Source organism: Coregonus lavaretus (assembly GCF_964263955.1).
Source record: "Coregonus lavaretus genome assembly, chromosome: 23".
Taxonomy (NCBI): Eukaryota; Metazoa; Chordata; class Actinopteri; order Salmoniformes; family Salmonidae; genus Coregonus; species Coregonus lavaretus.
In genome coordinates this window covers 32,346,457-32,368,697 of record NC_140010.1, presented here as the reverse complement: position 1 = coordinate 32,368,697, position 22,241 = coordinate 32,346,457, and the positions used below count along the sequence as shown (strand labels likewise).

Here is a 22,241-nt window from a genome sequence, read left to right as displayed (position 1 = left end):
GTTTGTAGTCAAATGTCCCTCCTCGTGGTCCGTACTAATAGCAGGACGTGTTGGTTTACACAGCGGTTTACAGCAGAGGGGTGACAGTAGAGAACGTAGAGATAGATAGAGGACTCATCATAGCTATAACTTGTTTTAACATGGACATTGCCATTGAGGGTTTCCACCATTTTAAAGTAGCCAACTGGGTGGGGATTTCTATGGGTTGGGAGCAATTAGCCAATGCAGAAAAAATGTACTACTTAAAAATTGAGATGGCCTCAATGGCGCTGCCAATGCTGTCACAGACGCCAAAATGGCAGAGATACGAAGATGAGTGCTCTATCTATCTCTATGGTGGAAAGTCGACAGGAAATGTGACGTATCCTTTGTTGTGACGATTTTAAGAATTCTTAACATTAGTAAAATGGCAGAGTTACGGTTGGATTCAGACAGTCATTTACAGTATGGCCCTTTTGGCAGCGATTTAGCGGATATTTGCATTGATCAGGATGGTGAATGGGGTACGTGCGATGTTTATAATCTTTGTTATTAAATAAATAGCTGCGTTGTAAACGCTAGCTACATGCAACCCCAATGATGTGTATAAACCCTATACATCATTGCGTGCAACTTCATTGACTGTCAGGAAATGAGATGGCACTAGCGTATCAGTAAACCGTATACTTATTCCAGTGCTTGTCTTGGACTGAAATAGGTACCGGTACTGTTTACATTTAGATGCAGGAGCTCCACAGTACTTTTGAGCCAACATTAAATAAGAGGAACAGGAGCTCAAACAGGAGAACATTTGAGGTGCGGGTATTCGGTTTCGGTGAGCTCCTGCCGAAGTCAATCACTGCTGTGTTCAATATATAACATGCGTTTTGATGCTCATACTCAGCAGTACAAACCGAACGTTTTGACTGGGTTGGTCATACGTAACTTTTCCCCCATCTTGCTGCATCTTTGAATGTATTGAAGCTGCTTTGGAAACTTTGACTGATCTCTTGCAACTGTGGTGTCCGAACAACGATGCTGCGATGATGTGTTGATAAGAAATCCGCTGACACTGTACTTCAGCATCAATTTACAGACTCTGCAGAATCTGGAGAGCAACGAAACCAATCCCAAATATGATTACTCTCCTTGTCCTTTTGTTAAAACATGATATATATATCCTATGCTTTATGTAACATAAGATGGCGTGATTTGAATAGACCAATCCCTGGCCTCCACATATCCGAATCTCCACTGTTTTAGGGGGCCCCTATAGTAACACTTTCCAGATGTTTGAGCAAAGTAGAGTAAAGTTCATCTAACCAACAATATGAAAACCTCAGATACTACACAACCTTGAAACATACATAATTATCGACTGTCATCCTTCACTGATCTCTTCCTCTTGCAACATTGTTACAGACATCAACCTGTTTGAAGAACTTGAGAACCTAAGTGATGCAGAGGAACTCCTTCAAGAATTTGAGTTCTCACCACATAATAAAACAACATGGAAAGAGGTGAAACAACATATTTCCCCTCTATGTAATGCTATGTGTTATTATCCTACTGTGTGACAGCTAACAAGACTGCACGTTTCTCAGGTGAATGACATTAATCTGTTACAATGGAGATCCTTCGCCAGTGGAGATACTGACGCTTGCTGCACAGGTAAAAATCATCAGCATTGCATCACTTTCAGTTAACCTATAACAGCAATGACTCAAGATTGGGTTGTTGGCCCCATGCCAAGGCAAAGTAAGTGAAGACGACTGGTAATAGATTAGAAAGCATATACAGTACACACACACACACACACAGTCCCTCTACGTAACCTGGTCACCCCCATGTCAGTAGACATTAGGTGGCTGTCTTTGGCGTGGGAAAGCTGCACCTGTGAGGCCCCCGTACTGTGTTGGGTAGAATGACTTCATTCACACAGGATGTTAAAGAGACACTGTAATGTGATGCCTCTGCTAACAGACAGTTGGATTGAGTTCCTATTGTTTTGTTGGCAGGTGTTGGAGTGCCTGGGTCCTCCCTATCACCTGGATCTGCACTCAGTGATACCTCCTCACTGTCACCACTGTCCCTGAAAGTAAGTCTACACTTCACATAACACTCTCCCCCTATGTACAAGTAGAAGGCTAACCACTCACTACTCTCACTTACTTCTCTCTTGTGCATGCATCTCCCTACCAGCAGGAGGATGCTGTGTCTATGCAGCCTTTGCCGACTATGCTCACTCCCCAGAGGGTGTCCATCCAGCCCAAACCGCCCCCCTCTGTCCCCCTCACACACCCTGTGGCCCCTTTTCTCAAAACCAGGACCATTGTCATCCAGCCTGTTGGCCTACAGACTGTGGTCTCAGTGGTCAAGGCACCATCACCTGTGACGGTCCATGCTACTGCCCCCTCTACTGGTGAGAGACAGAATGTTCATTCTGTTGTAGGCTTGTGTTGACTTGATACAATGAAATGTCTTTACGAGTGATTTAAATAATGTGCACAGTTTGTTGTCAATAATGTCCATCTATATTGGTGAGTCTTATTCACTGAAGTAATTCCGGTTATTCGGCTTGCTCAGTCCAATAGTCCTTTGATTTGTTCCCTTGTATCTCAGTTGGTAGAGCATGGCGTTTGCAACGCCAGGGTTGTGGGTTTGATTCCCACGGGGGACCAGTATGACAAAAGTATGAAAATGTATGCACTCACTACAATAAGTCGCTCTGTATAAGAGCGTCTGCTAAATGACTAAAATGTAAAAATGTACACATTTGATCTAGTGACCCATTTCCCTATCTTAAGTGGATAAGTGCATATTGTCTATATTCCTGATTGTGGCATTTGAAAGAAAAGTAAAAGCAGAATCAACATTCTGTGGACAACACCAAAATGAAAGAGGAACAGTTCTATGCGTTTGTATCTTCTATGACTGCACATGTTGCTCTTGACCACAAGGTGTCCTCAGTCTGTTGTCTCTTGTTCAAATAAGGCTACTGCCTCCTCCTCAAATACAGCAACACAGTGTCCAGCCTATGATCAGTGTATACCATGCAGTAACCTCAAGGACAGAGTTTTCCACTGTGTGGAAATATTAATGTTTAAAAACATATATTTCATGAACGTCAGCACAGAGCACACTCATATCGTGTACCTGCCGTAACCTCTAATTTCTATGCCAATGATCAAACAGATACATCCATCATATAGGTATTGATGTCATCTGTACAACTACTCACCTCCTCCAATGTTTCCTATTCACAGGAGTCATCCATGTTCTCTCTGAGGCAGTAGCATCATGGCCCATTAGTAGCCCGACTAAAATACTTTAACCTCAGTAGGACCTTAGGGCTACTTTTATTATTACAGAGTAATTAGCATGGGAGCGTTCTCCTCTGCAGGCCCCTACTACAATCCATTAGACTTCACTAGGGCCAGGGCTTTGAAGGTGACTGTGGCAGGGCTTTATTGTTTGATAATGGGTCCTTGGAAGACAGCTGAAGGGGTCTGAGGGAGGGACAGGCTCTCAGCAGTAAATTAGTCTGACTCTGGACATGGAGTGGGATGGATCTGGGGTGTTGATGAGTTTATGGGGGTCAATACAGATGACCTGACATCCTTAGTGATCGTGGGTGAGGATGAGGAAATTTTTTCACAGTCTGGTTAGAAAGAAAACAAATACTATCTGAATCCAGGTCTGATCGTATGAGATGAGCATTGTAAAGAGCTATTGTACATGTTCCCCAGCTGAAAAATGCTGTCTACTATGACAGTATTCCATCAATTATTACAGGGATGTACTCTGAGTGGAAATGGCCCCAGTGGGACATAGGATGGTCTCAGATCTGGATGTGCTTTAACTCGTCTTACTCTGTCATGCCATAGTCTAAAGCTAATCCAGGTCTGGGACAAGGCTAAAACAGACAGACAGAAGGGTTGACCTCTTTCATAACTCTGTATCTGGTCTTTGTCATCAGCAGGTCACACAATGCATCTCAAGCCGAGACAGTTGATTGGACCACAGATCGCTTCCCCAGCCCCTGCCCTCCTCACTGTCACCAACCAGGTGGTTACCATGCCAACCGTCCCCCATCATGTTACCATGGGGACCACTGTCCTCTCTGGCCCAGCCCATCCCATGACGGTGACCTATCACAACACAGCAGTGGACACTGAGGTATGTTTGACATTGAAATGGATCTGACCTCCGTAGAGCACTGTATGTGTCTGCTTTCTATTGACCTTTTTGGAGAGTAGCTTCCAGCATAGTGTTCTGGCTTATTCCATGATTTATTCACTCAGATTAGATGCACACAGTGGTGACACGTCTAGCCTAAAGTCATATCTTACTCCAGTCAACAAGCCCGGGTCTGCCCAGTGTCCATCCAGACATCTGGAGGGAGGTGGGAGTCATCAAGAGATATGGGTGTCTACTGCCTGGGGGGCTTGGTGGTCCCAGACAGGTGGAGGAGGGAGGAAGCTGGTAGTTAGGAGGGCACTGCTGCTTTAAAACCCACAGGCCCTGAGAGTGGTCAGACAGAAATGGAGCACCTGGATTTTTACTGTGGTAACACTTACCTGGGGAAGTTTGTCTCACGGATGGAACACATCCGTGAGACACTCCCCCAGGGAGTAGAGTGGTGGGATCTGTCCTTATGTGGTTGGTAAGTTAAATATTTATAACAGTGACATTTTGCAGCCTAAAATAGGTCAATAACATGATGTGGTGAGGAGACATTAGAAACATCTAGAACAATGTTTTCTTGTAACGTAAAACATATATCTAAAACATATACCTGTCTCTTAACAACTGGGATATTTCAGCTTGTTCTTAAAAAGGTCCCTCAAGTGAAGATATATTTAGATTTGGCGTGTTGGCACAGTGTTGCGTCATCGCTGAGTAAATGTTAGTAGAACTGGGGATGGAGCGCTGGTGCCTGGTCGTTCATGTGACATCGGAAACCCCCTCACATTAGGCTACTCACCCATCCCAACAAGGTGACATAAGGACAGCTGGGGTGACTGGTTTATTTAGCCTTGTCTTGAAGGAAAAATAACGTATAATGGTTAACCACTGTTTAGGACCATGTGTAGCACTGTGGTAATGAAAATGATATTATTTGACTTTTCTAAAATTGAAGAAAGTGGATAAGCTGAATATAGAAGAATTGAAAAATATCTTATTGTTGAGGCAGCAGTTTCTCCAATACAATTTCTAATTATTTTGTCTGTGTCATGCTACAATATTTGGGTTTTACAGTGTTAAAGCTTGCCAAAAATCTTTGACCTGTTAGTAGCCCTAGTAGTAGCTATCGAGTTGTTGGCTCAGTCAGATTATTTACAGCTTGTTGAACATGACTGGAAATGATGAAAATGAAATATTTATATAGTAGCTCAACAGACGTTAAACAGTGTAAAAAAAATACTTTCATAATGATTTCCTACTTCCTCAATATGATGGTGCTATTTTCAGATCACATCAAGACCCCAGCTGAACTCTTAGACTATCTCAGAAAATTTAATTACTTCAGTCTCTAATTAATTGCAGTGAAATTGGGTATCCCAAGAGCTACCCGTTTGAAATGGAAGCCAAGGGCTGGATGGACATCTTCTTGCAAAACCTTCTTTGAGTCTCACTCTGTGTTAGAACTGTTAGCCATCTCCAAAGCTTACGTGGCTATGTGATGGCCAGAATGTAGTGGCGGGAATTTTGCTGTGTCATGGCTTTTTGCCTTGCTAGTAGACAAGGATGGCTTTTTTGTGTGTGTGTGTGCGTGTGGGGGGGGATAGGAAATTGAAGAAGAGTGTCTTCCTCCTCCTCCCACCCCTGAGGCTCATGTAAGGCTGGTAATGACCTTTAACCCCCTGGGAACCTCAGTAGGGCACATTGTCTGAATGGGTCTTTTGAAAGGCCTAACTGTCTGTGGCTGTGCCCAGACAGTGAGGACAAGGAGGCCCACAGGAAGATGGGTGAATTATCTCCCTGTTTCAAATGAAAGAGGAGATAAAACAATCGTTGACATCACCGGTAAAACATGACAGTGGCTTCTGGCTTCGCCTTGTACCTAATATCACCCCTTAGCCCTGATATATTTAAAATGTAGCTCAACCTATCACAGCCTCTCATTCTGTTACTAATTCTGTCATACATGACCATATGCAATGGTTATAGTTTTAACTTAAGGGTCGTTCCGCCTCAAAAAGCACAAGAAAGAGGATTTAGACACCCACCAACTCCGATTGTTCTGAAATAATTTCTGTAGTTAGTAACAGATACATTCCTGAAACATTATTTTGTTGAAATATAATTTTATCTCAGAAATTAGGCTAATTGATTGAACCCAAATTGGCAATTTAAATGTATAGGTTTCAGATAATATTCAATGAATGTAGTACCCAAATACGATTTGGACCAAACATCTTCCTAGCAATGAGTAAGACATGAGGAATCCAAAAACATGGTCAAAAGCCACCCACGGACCCCCCACACCACATGCCAATCCCACCCTAACAATCAGTATTCAGTATTAGTTCTCTATGTTTGACAAGTTGTATGAAGCTGTGGCTTGGAGTATTGCTTCTCTGTACTATGTAATGTATTCCCTGTTAATCTGGTAATGTTTTTTTGATAGCAGGAACATAGCATTGATATTTCATATCAATTTATGGCCGTGCTTCTACAAAGCAGGGGCAGGCTATGTAGTGACGCTGCTAGATATTCACAGTGTAATGTAGGAGGCCAACTTCCTGCCAAAATGTCTACTATATGCTCATGGGAACTGGAAGCGACGGCCAAGGAATAGGATGAATGGTCTTCAAAAAGCAGTTTTTGAATCTTCATTCAGAAAAACGAACAGACAAGTACAGTAGGGATGTATAGATAGATAGATAGATTGATAGATCATTTGTATGGCTCATGGTGGAGAAGGCTCGAAAAGCCTTTGCTGGATCCTAATTCACTGCCTTTGAAGAAATACAGTTCATGTATTGTACTGTAAGTCTGTGTACAGTACAATAGCATAGGGCTTAATTCAATCAAACCCACATTGTAGTATTTGCTGTACGCAGTAGCTCTTTTCCTGTGATAAAATAAAATCACTGGATGGATTTGGGTACTGTTAAAACCAATTTTTACTAGTACCAGGTAGACATCCCTCACAGGTAGATGCCAATTCTCAGATTAAGACGTGTGCTTGTGCATGCATGCACACTCGTGTCTGGGCAGTAGTTTGTAAACAAAGGAACTGCTTAAAAATGGCTACGGCAATTTAAAACAATGGCGTAAAACAATAACTTCATGGTCCTGCGAGCTTGATGTTATCTCACCGCACAAAAACGGCTTATTTCCCCATTTTCCCCCCCACCGCCCAGAGTGTTACAACAATCATCCCATCCTCCAATCAACAACCACGCTGTAATCTACATTTCTTGACAGCGCCAACTCATAGTTTCATATAATTCTAATTTTCAGCGTCTGATTTAGATTATGTTCCCGACTCCCTGTTTTCGCCACGGTCACTGAAGTGCTAGAATGCTGACTGTCTACCATTGTGGAGCAGGGGGAGTTTGTACTGTTGGCAATGTAGTAGTTACTAAAGGCAGGGTATCATTTTCCCCTTGCAGGACACGTATCCTCCCCCTCACCGATGGCCCCCCCCCAAAATACATCTGTTTCTACGGAGACCAAATAAAACTGTGTGGTCTGAATTTGCATAGCTCCGAAAGCTGTGCTATTAGAAATGTTACGAAGCATGGCCTCAGAAATGGGGTGCAGCAGTGGTCTATGGCTCAGTGGTAGAAAGACTCAGAGAGGGCATTGGAGGACATCAGAATGTATGCCAGTTACTAAACTCTGAGTGTCTGGCTCTGGGTTTACATAAACAATGGCTGTCTGCCTTCTAAAAATACAATGGAACTGTTAGGCTTAACCTGTGCGCTATATTCTGTTTCATTTAATCAAATTGATTATTTTCCTAAAACATTGCAAGAGCATTCCTCTCATGGTCATTCTTTAACACTCAGAATGTCCTGTCCCCTTCTCTCCTCTCTCCCTGTATGGTCGTCCTTACATAATCCCACCATTAATTATGTCGGCGTCTTAACAATGTCCGTCCAGCTCCCAGCCCACTCCGACATGGGAAAAGGCAGTGTGTGCGTGCAAGTGTGAAGTTAGGACGAATTAGGTCCGTTCTGGGGAAACATGCTGGAGTCATTATCAGCTTGTAATTGATGATTCCGGGTCACTTTTTCCATCTTTCGCAGCAGCTGCACCTGTTGAGTTTGACTGAGTGAGTATGTGACTGAATGTAATGTGCTCTGTTAGATAAACAAATAGCCTGCTCTGTCTGAGCAGTCAAGATGGCGTCCAAAAGGTGTTACTGTCGGATATGGCTTATGTCTGGTGTAACTGGCGTCACCAGATTGGTTTTGTAAACACACAGCCAATGCCATCTGCATGCCCAAGCCAATGTACTCGTATCATATAATCTTCAAGTTCTGCTGTGTTGCGGACATCCATTTTGAATTGTTAATGTTTGTTCTGAATAGGTGGAGTTGGTTTAAGCATGGTGTTTGCGAGTTGGTGTGGGTTTGATTCTCACATGGACCACATACTGCTGAATATGTGTGGTAACTTTGAACTTATAAAAGCCCCTGTCTTATGACCATGTCACATTATTATATCAGTCCCCCCTTCTCCACCTGTCCAGGTGTGTGCGGTGCGGCGGCAGCAGAGGATGTTGAAGAACCGTGAGTCGGCCACACTGTCCAGGCTGAGGAGGAAAGAGGCCCAGCAGGCCCTGGAGGCCCGTCTCAAGGGTGCACTGTGTGAGAACCAGAGGCTGCTCCGGGAGAACGGATCCCTCAGAACCCAGCTGGAGGGACTGCTTACTGAGGTGAGGGACGGCCCGGTTTGAACACCTTCAAATTGCACCCTTCCTTGAGAAAATCACAGATCTAAAACGTAAGATAAGTGGAAACAATGGGGTGGAAACCATGACTTTATCTTTTCACTCACTTACATAGCAGTGATTATCTTAAGGAAAGGAGGAAGCAGGGTTGCGTTTTGAAGGTATTTGAACAGTGCCACAGGCTCAGACAGGCACTAAGAGCAGGGATGTGTTTAATTCCAGGAAGTTGCTTCGTCCCTTGTACTCTTGATCACTTTGGGGATCTGATAGGACTAGAAAAGTGTCTAGCCCCGTATATTTCAGAGGAATTCATAGGTGAAGCATTAAGCAATATGGTAGTAGCCCCACCTTGGCCTATGATAAGCGAGAGGGGATTTTTGCCACATTGTTAACACCTATCCAATCCTCTTGGACCTCCGCAAGTGCACAGGGGCGGGGCGCTAAGGGTCGATTCATTTTATTGAAGTAATCACTGATCTAGCATGATTTGATAGGTGAACGTTTGTGCCAATGCATAGCTTGCGTAGAGCCAGCTAGGTTAAATCCGTTTTTTGGTCTCTTTCTCCACAGAACACTGTTCTGAAGGTGACGGCTCCAAAGAGACGAGCTGTGTGTCTCATGGTCGTCCTGGTCTTCTTCGTGCTTAACACTGGTCCCATAAGGTGAGCACTGGTCACTGGTGTGTGTTTATGTGTGTGTCACTACAACCCTCCACAACCCCTCATGCAGTGTCTCACTGTAGTATCTGTCACAAACAATGTGTTTGAGTCTCTCTCCTCCAGTTTCCAGACTTAAATTCAACCACATTCACATATGATCATCCATCCAAATGAATGATCTATCAATGGGCGGCTTTTATGTCAGCCAGTCAGTCAGTCAGCTCTTTGCTATGTCCAGATCTCGATAATTCACCAACATGCTGTATAAATTAGGCGTTTTCCCCCAATGTCTTGGAAAAAGTGCCACATCCCCCCCCAAAAATTCCCTCATGAAGGAAGGCTTCGGAAAGTTGGATGAGAGTCGGGAGAGGAGAAGGGCTTCGAGTTTTCCATACGCTCAAGCTTCCCAGAATTAGGAATGTGGGAGCGTTGCTTCCCTTCCACGCCGGCCGGCCGGTTTGGAGACACAGCCTGGACATCAGCTTATTTATTTCTACACTCTAAATGTAATAGATCACTCCGTTCTGAATGGACATGTCCCTTTAAATCCTCTCACAAGTATTTGTTCAATAAACCCTGGCCAGGAGCTGAGTGAACGTTCGCTAATGTTTCCGGCTCATGGTGAGACTAGTTTAATAAAAACAACACCAGTATTTCCAGTCATAGCTTAAATCATCATCAAATGTTTTTTCAATGAATAAGGTCCTGCTGCTGAGTTTATATTTTGTCACTCACACGTTTGGTTTAATTTGCAGGCATTTGAAGGGTGTAAGGTTTTTTGTAACTGTTTTAATTTGATACTACTGCACAACTTGTCCATATAAGGAGCCCATAGACGTGTGTCTTTGTGTTGAGCGCTTCTCTCAGGTCTTTACAGGGTCTGGTATTGTTTGGGCTCAAGTAGGAGACCACACAGTGTTATCCTCTTCTCTCTCTCTTTCGCTGTGTGTGTGTGTGTGTGTGTTTGTGTGTTTTAGCCAAGAGTGCCATCCCTCTCCTAAGCCACATGAAGCTCTTTGTGGTTTTCAGTCTGTTGTCTGGCCACAATAACCAATCCTCTGCTTCCTGATCTGTTGTTGAGATCAATCTTCCTCTTGTCTTCATCGCCCATCTTTGTTGTTTCATGCTTGTGTAGGCATTTTGACCATTTTGATAAAAAGTTTGACTTCTTTAGGAAAAATGTTTGAAGAGCCTTTATGGATTCATAACAAATTAAACACTACCATCAAATTGTCAAATTGAAAACAGTTTTCAACCACTGTGTGTGTGTTTTTGTGTGACCGATTCACTACAGAACGTTCCTGTCCTTAAAGGGAAATACTTTAAAGTCTCTAATGCTCTAATAATGTTCTAATCAATGTGTGTGTGTTAGTCCATATTGTTCTTGCTGTGTTTGGCCTGGCTTATGTAACTGAAGGCCTTGCCCTGTCCCTCTGGTCTCAGTGTGTGGGAGTCAGAGCCCAGCAACTTCAGCCTGTCCACTGGGAAGCCACAAAGCAGCCGACATCTGCTCAGCTTCTCCCCTGACCAACAACTGAGGAGTGGGGAGGAAACACCAGCCCCCCAGTCCCCACTGGAGCCCCTGGATGCCCAGTACCCACAATCCCACCAATCCCAGGACAGGTAATTAACACAACATGAACATGAGGGTTTCCTGACCCAATATACTTATAATACTGTTTATACATATGTTCTCTCTAAAAATATACAGTATGTGTGCATGCACGTACACACACACACACACACACACACACACACACACACACACACACACACACTACCCTTGTAACTGAAAACGCACAGTTATCCTATTTTTTGTTCCCAGGAGTTTATTTTCATTTTTCGTTAGTGTTTTAGTTTGTTTCCTTTGAATTGCTTCTAAATGCGGTCTGCTGCCATGACAAACTGATTCATTATCGGTTTGTCTTGGACATCTGTCACTGTCATTTCCTGCCCACAATGATTTAAAAACCTAATCTATAACAATTTGTTCCACTCACAGTCTCACACCAGGTGGTTCCTTCTCATATAAGGATAAGTAAAACCAAAGAACCATTAGCACAGCACTCTAGCCCTATAGGAAACGTGATGCACCGTTATGTATCAACGAGAACCAATGGTTTCTGCTAAGTCTCTCACTGACTTGTGATTGTACCTCAGTGTTCTGGCAGAGCCTGTCTCGAGACACTCGTTTCCCAGAGCCTGAAGAATGACTTAAGGAAATAGATGGGATGCGCTTACTGTACGGGAATGTAAATTACTGTAATCATATGTCTGGGGTACACCCTAGACTCGTTAATTCATTGGAGAGGGACCCAGTTTTCAGAAGTACTTTGCTGTTTTTATGGACTAACGGAAAATCAACTAGAGGTGTGAGGTTGCATAAGTGTTTTCAGTGTTCAGGTACTCTTTACAAATGACAATTATCTCACAATTCACGTAATCTTGGTTCCCAGAATAACAAAATCTTGCATGCACGCTGACAGGAATTACACTATTTACACACCATCGGCCAGATCACGCGCAATAAAAGAGTTTAGATTGATAGGCTTTAAAGCTGGAATTCTTAATTGGTGAAACTTCCATGTCCGTTAGGGATATTACAACAACAAAGTAGTTACTGCAAAAGTAGTTACATGCCATGAGGATGAGAGGAAATGTTGTAGTTTTAAAGCAAATTTCCTGCAATTCTACACATTTTTCCATTGTTTCTAAAATAGATGTTAAAGAAATTGTTTGGAGGGACAAATCGACCTGTGGCAATTTCGCCTATGCTTTAAAGCTACATCTTTGTCTTGGAAAAATGCTCACGAACCAGGAATAAGATTTGTAAAAAAAAGAATCATGCTGAATTGAAGAAAAGTGGGTACACTCAAGTGTTTTACCAGGCTTCTGGAGTAGAATCAGATGCATCCAAGAGCACTTCATTCTGTCCAAAAAAAAAAGAACTGTAGAGGGGTTGGTCTGTTGTTTCTGTTTGAATAAGCGTCTATTTCCAGCCCTTCTTTTTTTGAGGGGAATGGAGAGATTGTTCATTTTATCTTGGTGATAATATTTACATCCTGTTATACAGGACTCACATATGTTTACCTTATTTAGACACATCATTCTGTGGTGAAAAATCTGTGGGTTGAATTGGAGTGTTACAAGCAGAGCACAATAAAATAGTATTACAAGGGGTGTGTCTTTTTAGTGGCCAGTTTAATTTGACAGTCACCACTGGTCGTCCCCATGTGTCCAGCTACCCGCTACGAAGTACTACATCATCTACTTCAAATAGCCTGCTTTGAGCAGATGGTAGTACAGTACTAGGCTAACTCAAACTGCTCGGTGAAGAGCATTGTGTGGTAACGGGCCATTCGATATGAGAAGTCGTAGAACATATAGCCTGGTCATCATAGGAGTTAGCTAGGCTACATAACATGAGCAGATCTGGGACTAGGCTATAGAACATATACACAATACTGCATTTTTTGGCTAATGGGCCGTTTAATGCCCGTATTCTCCACCCTATTGTGGCCTTCTGATCTGGAGCCCAAGGCTCATCTGGTTAACAGTTTTTGAAATGGAACAGACCATTTATCAAACTATTCCCAGGAGACATCCAGTCCAACGTCTCCTGCTGTGTGCGTGAAGAAGAGAGGTCACTGGCTCTGCAGGTTATTTTTGCAGGTCACTGCGTAAAACTCAACTTAACCCCCTTCATTAACTTATGACCTAATTCATCAACTGAGGGGAAATGTTTGGCTATCGAGTCATCTGCAGAGTTGTTTGTTCCAGATGTGAATCAGCTGCTCGTTTAGAACTGATGAACACAGGGCCTCCCGAGTGGCGCAGCGGTCTAAGGCACTGCATCGCAGTGCTAGAGGTGTCACTACAGACCTGGGTTCGATCCCAGGCTGTCACAGCCAGCCACGACCGGGAGACCCATGAGACGGCGCGCAATTGGCCCAGCGTCGTCCGGGTTAGGGGAGGGTTTGGCCGGCCGGGGCGCACGCACGCTGACTTCGGTCGCCAGCTGTACAGTGTTTCCTCCGACACATTGGTGCGGTTGGCTTCCGTGTTAAGTGAGCAGTGTGTCAAGAAGCAGTGCGGCTTGGCGGGGTCGTGTTTCAGAGGACGCATGGCTCTCGACCTTTGCCTCTCCCGAGTCCATATGGGAGTTGCAGCGATGGGACAAGACTGTAACTACCAAATAATTGATGAACACCTGGGATGGCCAGAGTAAGTAACTGATTATTCCGGTTAATATTCCAGTCCTTAGGCCACAAGGAAAAGCCACAGCATACACCAGCATATCAGCAGCTGGATCACAACGAGATCACAACGAGGGGAGGTGAATGTGTTGTCGGTGTTGATTAATCTCTCTCTCTCTCTCTCTCTCTCTCTCTCTCCCCTCACCTCCCTCTCTCTCGCTCTCCTCTCTCCACACCTCCATCCCTCTCTCCTCTCCTCTCTCTCCCTTCACCTCCCTCCCTCTCTCCTCTCCCCTCACCTCCCTCTCTCCTCTCTCTCCCCTCACCTCTCTCCTCTCTCTCCCCTCACCTCTCTCTCTCTCTCTCTCTCTCTCTCTCTCTCACCTCTCTCTCCCCTCACCTCCCTCTCTCTCTCTCTCCCCTCAACTCCCTCTCTCTCTCCCTTCACCACCCTCCCTCTCTCCTCTCCCCTCACCTCCCTCTCTCCTCTCTCCCCTCACCTCACTCTCTCTCTCCCCCCTCACCTCTCTCTCTCTCTCTCTCTCTCTCTCTCTCCCCTCACCTCTCTCTCCCCTCTCTGTGCAGTAGGTGGGAGGATTATACTCCAGAGGAGATGGCTCTAGCTGTGGTCAAGAAGGAGCCTCTCCTGTTTGGGTCACCCTCCTCGCCCCCCTGCCAATCCCACTCTCCTGTCTCTAGGTCCAAGTCCCTCCGGTCAGTACTAACCAAGTCCATCTGATTAGTAGCCTACTAACAGCCGAGAATTTGGTTCTACTTAGCCTCAATCTTCCAGCCTTCTTGTCTCGATCACCAGTATGGAAGCAAGATTAGAACATCTGGCTACATAAGACTAGTGTACCTCGATTTCAGAATTATAATTCCATATTGAATTCACTGTATTACCTACCTGAATTGAGTATAAATGAGTCCACTCAGTACTCTGTAGAAGCTAGCCTTTGTCTTTCTCATTGCTAACTAGACACTAATGTGTGATCCATGTTGGCTGCTCATCAAACCAAACTGTTCACCAGTCGTTTTGACGCCGTCACAGTGGACTGAAAAGGTGTCTGGAACTGTGAAACTCACTCAATCTTCAATCCATCGTCATTTGAGAGGGATGAGGTTCATATGAAAGCTAGCAGCTGCCTTCAACAGTTCTTACATTGAAGTTAATAAAGTATGACTTCTAACGGAATATTCCTCCTTCCCCTATAATCCAGTCTGGCTCAGAACTTGCGAGGCTGGGTTCATCGACACGAAGAGGAGAGGACCAAGTCCACACGTTCAACCACTGATCAGTCCAGACATACAACAACTGATCAGCACACAACCAAAACTGTCCTGGTAGGTTAGACACTCTTCTATGACCTGCTTGCCTACAAAACAGCGAAAAAGCTATACTAACCAGGTCATTGGTTTTCCCTGGTCAGGTCCCATGGCCCTAATAGTGAGATGTTTTAAAGTGTGATCAAACGTCCGTAATGGTCATTGCAATTTTTTTGGACAGGTTATTAAGCAGTACCTCAGAGGATATTTAAACTGTCAGTACGTAGGCCGATGTCTACTCCAATAGAGGTTTCAGGTTTCAGGCGCGTGTCAAGACAGCTCTCCATGATGACTCATTTAGGAGAGCTGCCACAGGAACATAAACAGTTTAGTGAGAATGTGTATCTTTCTTGCTATGAGGTCACAGCTGCCGTCATCTGACTCAATTTGGCTAATAGCTAAATATTTATGTTTTTGTTATAGGTAACACTGAAATTGAATTTACGGTTATAAAGCCTTTCTTGTGTTAGATCCTGATATTAGTTGATGGCATTTTACTTGTTTTTGCTATAACACTTTTTTGGGGCCGAGGCTGCGTATTCGTAGGTAACCGTCACGCCCCCGTCACCACCCCGCCCCCCCTGGATCCCTTTTCCACAGAGCTGAAGATCCAAATCACGTTCTGTGCATGTGTTTCTTTACGCACACATTTTTGTTGTCACCCTCCCTTCACATTTCTCACTGTCAATCTTGAATTATAATTCTTCATGTTTACCAGTGGAACATCCAAGAAGCATCTGCATACCAACCATTTGATCCCAATCAGTTTCATGGGGATATGCATTTAGATATTCTTGAGTTATACAGTGTTGTTTCAAGTAGCCTACAGTGTTTTGAATTATGTAGTGAGCGAATTGCAGAACAGATGGTGTTAACAAACTGTAGCATAGCCTGCCTGTGCTTTGTTTCAATCAAAGCACATATTTTGTTTAGTGGCACGCTGTTGAGTTATGGCCACATGAGAAACAAATGCGACCATTCGCACAATCATCCAAAAAATCTCATAAGAAATGAGGTGGTGTTTTGTTTTACAGTAACGTTATACTATGCTATAATATTTGGTTCTGTTATGTAGAACACTATCATTATGTGACCTTGCAGACATTGATTCAGCTTTGATCTAATGTTATTAAAACAACCATTATTCGCTAGAGTAGCCAGTTCTCTATGAGCAGAGACCACTGCCATAAAGTAGAGAATCCCGCACGTGCAGAAGTTTCGCGACCTTAAGCTGTCAGGAACAAGGGTCCAGAAAAGTTGGATCCACAGCCACTCCGTATTTTGTTATGACATCTGTTATGTGCCATCTATGACAGCCTAAATAGAGAGGTTTGAAGACTGGGTGCTATAGACCGTATTATTGTTTTAGACTGACTTCCATTTGAACCCAGTGAGTCAAGTATGCTGCTTCAGAAGGTGAGGAGCCCAAATCATTAAATCAGTTTTACAGGCTCCTTCAGCCGGTTTACATTATTATACAGACTGAGCTGCCGGAGAGGACCGGGATCTATAAAGGAGCTATATAGCTCCGCAAATGTAGTCCTAAAAAGTTGGTCCCACTTAGAAACAAAATAATGTGAATTTGAGTGCTTGGCTGTTTTAACCCTTTACGCTAGTGGGAATTGGCCTATATGGATGGGGTTAAATTGAAATGTTTCTTACAGAAGAAATATGAAATGCATATGCATAACCATGGTAGCAATTGAAAGGGAGCAGTTTTGAGATTTTATTAGACCAAAGGTGAGGACACAACAGTTCACATGACACAAGATTGAATGTAAACATTAAACTGTTGATTTTATGTGCATTTTACATTTACTGTACTTTTCTCCACATTTGTTGATAACGAAATCTGAAAATACTCTGAATACATTCAGTAACATAAGAATATTCCTGGAAAATGTGTTGTAGGTGCAACATAAGCTTGTTCTATTGCCAACATGACTAGCTAAGTTATAAAATATGATATTACAGTGGTAGGCTTTCACACAATTCAGGGAAACGGATCGTAATGTTGGTGTGCATAGAAAGGATTACAGTAGACAAACAGGCTCATTCTGTTCAGAACAACCCAGGGTATGACACCATGTCATCTTGTAACTGTACATCAAACATAATGATCATAAACGTTGACACTGTACATGACATGACATTTATTTATATTTACATCATTTACCAGACGCTCTTATCCAGTATTTGTCTAATTTTTATATTTTTTCTTATTTTTAGAGTATATTTTAATTTTTAATTTGTTTTATATATATATATATATTTATTTTTATTTTTATTGGTATGTATTTATTTTTTTGGGGGGTGGGTAGAAGGATTACTTTTATACTATCCCAGGTATTCCTTAAAGAGGTAAGGTTTCAAGTGTCTCCGGAAGGTGGTCAGTGACTCCGCTGTCCTGGCGTCGTGAGGGAGCTTGTTCCACCATTGGGGTGCCAGAGCAGCGAACAGTTTTGACTGGGCTGAGCGGGAACTGTGCTTCCGCAGAGGTAGGGGGACCAGCAGGCCAGAGGTGAAAGAACGCAATGCGCTCGTTTGGGTGTAGGGACTGATCAGAGCCTAAAGGTAAGGAGGTGCCGTTCCCTTCACAGCTCCGTAGGCAAGCACCATGGTCTTGTAGCAGATGCGAGCTTCAACTGGAAGCCAGTGGAGTGTGCGGAGGAGCGGGGTGACGTGAGAGAACTTGGGAAGGTTTAACACCAGACGGGCTGCAGCGTTCTGGATGAGTTGTACGGGTTTAATGGCACAGGCAGGGAGGCCAGCCAACAGCGAGTTGCAGTAATCCAGACGGGAGATGACAAGGGCCTGGATTAGGACCTGTTCTGCTTCCTGTGTAAGGTAGGGTCGTACTCTGTGAATGTTGTAGAGCATGAACCTACAGGATCGGGTCACCGCTTTGATGTTAGCGGAGAACGACAGGGTGTTGTCCAGGGTCACGCCAAGGTTCTTTGCACTCTGGGAGGAGGACACAACGGAGTTGTCAACTGTGATGGCGAGAACATGAAGCGGGCAGTCCTTCCCCGGGAGGAAGAGCAGCTCCGTCTTGCCGAGGTTCAGCTTGAGGTGGTGATCCGACATCCACACTGAAATGTCTGCCAGACATGCAGAGATGCGATTCGCCACCTGGTTATCAGAAGGGGGAAAGGAGAAGATTAATTGAGTGTCGTCTGCGTAGCAATGATAGGAGAGACCATGTAAGGATATGACAGAGCCAAGTGACTTGGTGTATAGAGAGGATAGGAGAGGGCCTAGAACTGAGCCCAGGGGGACACCAGTGGTGAGAGCACGTGGTGCGGAGACAGATTCTCGCCACGCCACCTGGTAGGAGCGACCTGTCAGGTAGGACGCAATCCAAGAGTGAGCCGCGCCGGAGACGCCCAACTCAGAGAGGGTGGAGGAGGATCTGATGGTTCACAGTATCAAAGGCAGCAGATAGGTATAGAAGGATGAGAGCAGAGGAGAGAGAGTTAGCTTTAGCAGTGCGGAGAGCCTCCGTGACACAGAGAAGAGCAGTCTCAGTTGAATTACCAGTCTTGAAACCTGACTGGTTTGGATCAAGAAGGTCATTCTGAGAGAGATAGCAGGAGAGTTGGCTATAGACGGCACGCTCAAGAGTTTTGGAGAGAAAAGAAAGAAGGGATACTGGTCTGTAGTTGTTGACATCGGAGGGATCGAGTGTAGGTTTTTTGAGGAGGGGTGCAACTCTCGCTTTCTTGAAGATGGAAGGGACATAGCCAGCGGACAAGGATGAGTTGATGAGCGAGGTGAGGTAGGGGAGAAGGTCTCCGGAAATGGTCTGGAGAAGAGAGGAGGGGATAGGGTCAAGCGGGCAGGTTGTTGGGCGGCCGGCCATCACAAATCGCAAGATTTTATCTGGAGAGAGAGGGGAGAAAGAAGTCAAAGCATAGGGTAGGGCAGTGTGAGCAGGACCAGCGGTGTCATTTGACTTAATAAATTAGGATCGGATGTCGTCAACCTTCTTTTCAAAATGGTTGACGAAGTCATCCACAGAGAGGGAGGAGGGAGGGGGAGGAGGAGGAGGATTCAGCAGGGAGGAGAAGGTGGCAAAGAGCTTCCTAGGGTTAGAGGCAGAGGCTTGAAATGTACAGTGGTAGAAAGTGGCTTTAGCAGCAGAAACGGAGGAAGAGAATGTAGAGAGGAGGGAGTGGAAAGATGACAGGTCCGCAGGGAGTCTAGTTTTCCTCCATTTCCGCTCGGCTGCCCGGAGCTCTGTTCTGTGAGCTCGCAATGAATCGTCAAGCCATGGAGCAGGAGGGGAGGACTGAGCTGGCCGGGAGGATAGGGGACATAGAGAGTCAAAAGATTCAGAGAGGGAGGAGAGGAGGCAGAATCAGGAGATTGGAGGGAGAAGGATTTAGCAGAGGGAAGAGATGATAGGATGGAAGAGGAGAGAGTAGCGGGAGAGAGAGAGCGAAGGTTGCGACGGCACATTACCATCTGAGAAGGGGCAGTGAGTAGTGTTGGAGGAGAGCGAGAGAGAAAAGGATACGAAGTAGTGGTCGGAGACTTGGAGGGGAGTTGCAGTGAGATTAGTAGAAGAACAGCATCTAGTAAAGATGAGGTCAAACGTATTGCCTGCCTTGTGAGTAGGGGGGGACGGTGTGAGGGTGAGGTCAAAAGAGGAAAGGAGTGGAAAGAAGGAGGCAGAGAGAAATGAGTCAAAGTATTTTATGATATGGAAAAGTGCACATTTGGACTCAAGGGTGTTTGGCTCACTTGTATGACATCAAAGCAGTATTTATTATAATCCTCAATGTCTCATCTTTCAAAATACACCGGGTCCTCTTAATTTACAGCATTTCCCTCACTCAAGTCAACAAAAAATTTGCTAAAGTTGCTCAATCACCGGGAGGGATGGGGGCACTTCTTGTTGCGCTCGGTGCTCAAGCTCAGAACAGCTGTCAGTCAAAACCTAAACAGCGCTGTGAAGATCTGAGCCTGAGCTCTGAAGTCATGTATAGCATGTTACTGTACAGCCACTGCGTTTCAATTTAGCCGTTTTCGGTTACGAGTGTAAAGGGTTAACATTGGTTGAGAGAGTTCACATAAAGCTTTTAACCATGTCTTCATACAGTGTGCGCTGCACAAAACTGCCCTTTGTTACTGTATGCACCACTTACTGTAGAGAAAAACATACTAGGGAAGACACCCAAAGAAATGCTGCCACTAACATTAGTTGACATGGGACGCAAATGATAACCAGATCAAATACAAACTCAGACGGCTGATTCAGATTTAGCTTGCTTTAGACACTTACAATAGTCTATCCACTCAGAAATCGACTGCTTGGAATTTTGATTTTGGGAAGATTCCAAATGTTTCTAGCTTCCTGTGTAAGATATATTTAAGGGGGTCGCCTAATTGGAAGTGGGGGTTTTCCACTGTTAATGACACCCTCTGGGTCTTGCAGGAAGTTGAGTGAATTCTCTGTGATGATCGTCGTGGTAGGTAGAAGGAGGGAGAGGATATAAAGCTGTGAATGTTTTATAAAGTTGGAGTTGTACAGCGTTTCATGCTCAAGGCTAAGACCTCTCACAAACAGATGGAAACTGGGAGCAGACCGTTCCAAACTATTTACAGGCACTTCTACCACCATCTCTCCCATGCACGTAACCCCCAGGGCTAGACCTGGACTCAGCCTTTCTTCTCACTAGCTGTGTCTCACATGAAACGCTACTCACAAGGAAGTGCACTACTTTTGACTAGAGCCCTGTTGCATTGGTTACATACAGTGTGAGTGATCAACTCTTCTCAAGGTACTCTTTTATACGACTCAGATAAATACATTTCCTACGGTACTTCTTTGGATGTGTTTAAACGTTAAACTCTTCCAGACTTTCCTGTCCTTTGGAAAACCCATATGCATTTTCCTCTATCTGTAGCAGAACGAACTGAAAAGAGGTAGAGACCTGTGATTTCTCCGACCTGGAGATTTGATCTATCCTAGTTTTGCAGAATATTGGCACCTCCTTAGCGCTTTGACCTCATGCTCTTTCTTCTGGGTTCCCACGTTGAACCTACAGCATAATTTGATGAGAAGAAGCTAGAAGACTCATAGGGCTGACTATTTCATTCCAGTAAAGTGCAGGGCAGAGGTTGAACCCCAGACTGTAAGTTTATTACAGTGCAGCTGAAAAACCCCACTGAGCTCCATGAAACGCACGGTGAAGCACAGGCTTGGAGAGCCCTCTACGCGTTGGACGAACCCATCTGTAACTCTCTCTCTCTCCATCCTCACCAACCTGCTGTGTGGAAAGACAAGAAGGGACAAAGTGGAGATAATGTTTGTTGTTGTCATATTTCCTGTGATATCACTTTAAATATTAGACTAGAGTGTCTTACCAGGTCAGGCCGGATTCGTTGCGGAGCGGGTCTTGAAAACCGCCTCACTCCACTCTTCTAGTCCCACAGGAATGAGGCTAGCACGCATAGTTTGAGGAGGGATATTTCAGGTGAAAAGGGAATTAAATCTACGGTACAGACTGTACATCCTACAGTCAGGGTAAATACCAAACTCAAGCTGTTCATGAGTAATGCCACTGTCTCAGATTCTGCAGTGAAAGCAAATCAAATGTTATTTGTCACATGCGCCGAACAGGTGTAGACCTTACCGTGAAATACTTACTTCCAAGCCCTTAACCAACAATGCAGTTTTAAGAAAATAGATTTAAGAAAATATTTACTAAATAAACTAAAAGTCAAAAATGTAATAAAAAAAGTAACACAATAAAATAACAATAACTAGGCTATATACAGGGGGTACCAGTACCGAGTCAATGTGCGGGGGTACAGGTTAGTCGAGGTAATTTGTACATGTAGGTAGGGGTAAAGTGACTATGCATAGCTGATTTCTATTTTGTACTGGAGTGACGTTTTTGGTTTTCTATGGTGTCCGTGTCGAAATATGTCTGCGTTTGGTTTATCTTGACCTCTCGGTCTCTGTGGAGAGTATGTCCTGAATGGAGAAACTTGGCACAGAAAAAGTGATGTTTCTATCGGTCTCTGTATCGCACATCTGTGTGTGAGACTGATTTCGATAGCACCTAACTGGCTGAATGATGAAGAGAGTTGGACGAGCGTCTTCTAGATTTACCATCACTTGCCTCTCTATTTCCTTTTGGTACAGAGCAGATAACCCAG

At 44.3% G+C, this 22,241-nt stretch overlaps 1 protein-coding gene across 5 annotated transcripts in view; it reads left to right on the top strand.

The window, feature by feature from the left end:
* The first annotated feature begins 364 nt into the window (after positions 1-364).
* The window catches only part of LOC311098788 (cyclic AMP-dependent transcription factor ATF-6 alpha-like), a 42,071-nt gene continuing 20,194 nt past the window's right edge, over positions 365-22,241 (top strand). For 2 of the 5 annotated variants that reach the window (XM_084139356.1, XM_084139354.1), the window contains exons 1-11: positions 365-503; positions 1,402-1,499; positions 1,584-1,650; positions 1,998-2,077; positions 2,182-2,401; positions 3,962-4,158; positions 8,690-8,875; positions 9,461-9,552; positions 10,993-11,172; positions 14,331-14,459; positions 14,966-15,089. In XM_084139356.1, the coding sequence (XP_083995482.1) occupies positions 407-503; positions 1,402-1,499; positions 1,584-1,650; positions 1,998-2,077; positions 2,182-2,401; positions 3,962-4,158; positions 8,690-8,875; positions 9,461-9,552; positions 10,993-11,172; positions 14,331-14,459; positions 14,966-15,089 (1,470 nt within the window). In that variant the 5' untranslated portion in view covers positions 365-406. Of the gene's footprint in view, positions 504-1,401; positions 1,500-1,583; positions 1,651-1,997; positions 2,078-2,181; positions 2,402-3,958; positions 4,159-8,689; positions 8,876-9,460; positions 9,553-10,992; positions 11,173-14,330; positions 14,460-14,965; positions 15,090-22,241 lie in introns of all 5 variants that reach the window. The other 3 variants (XM_084139355.1, XM_084139353.1, XM_084139357.1) reach the window with 2 other exon arrangements.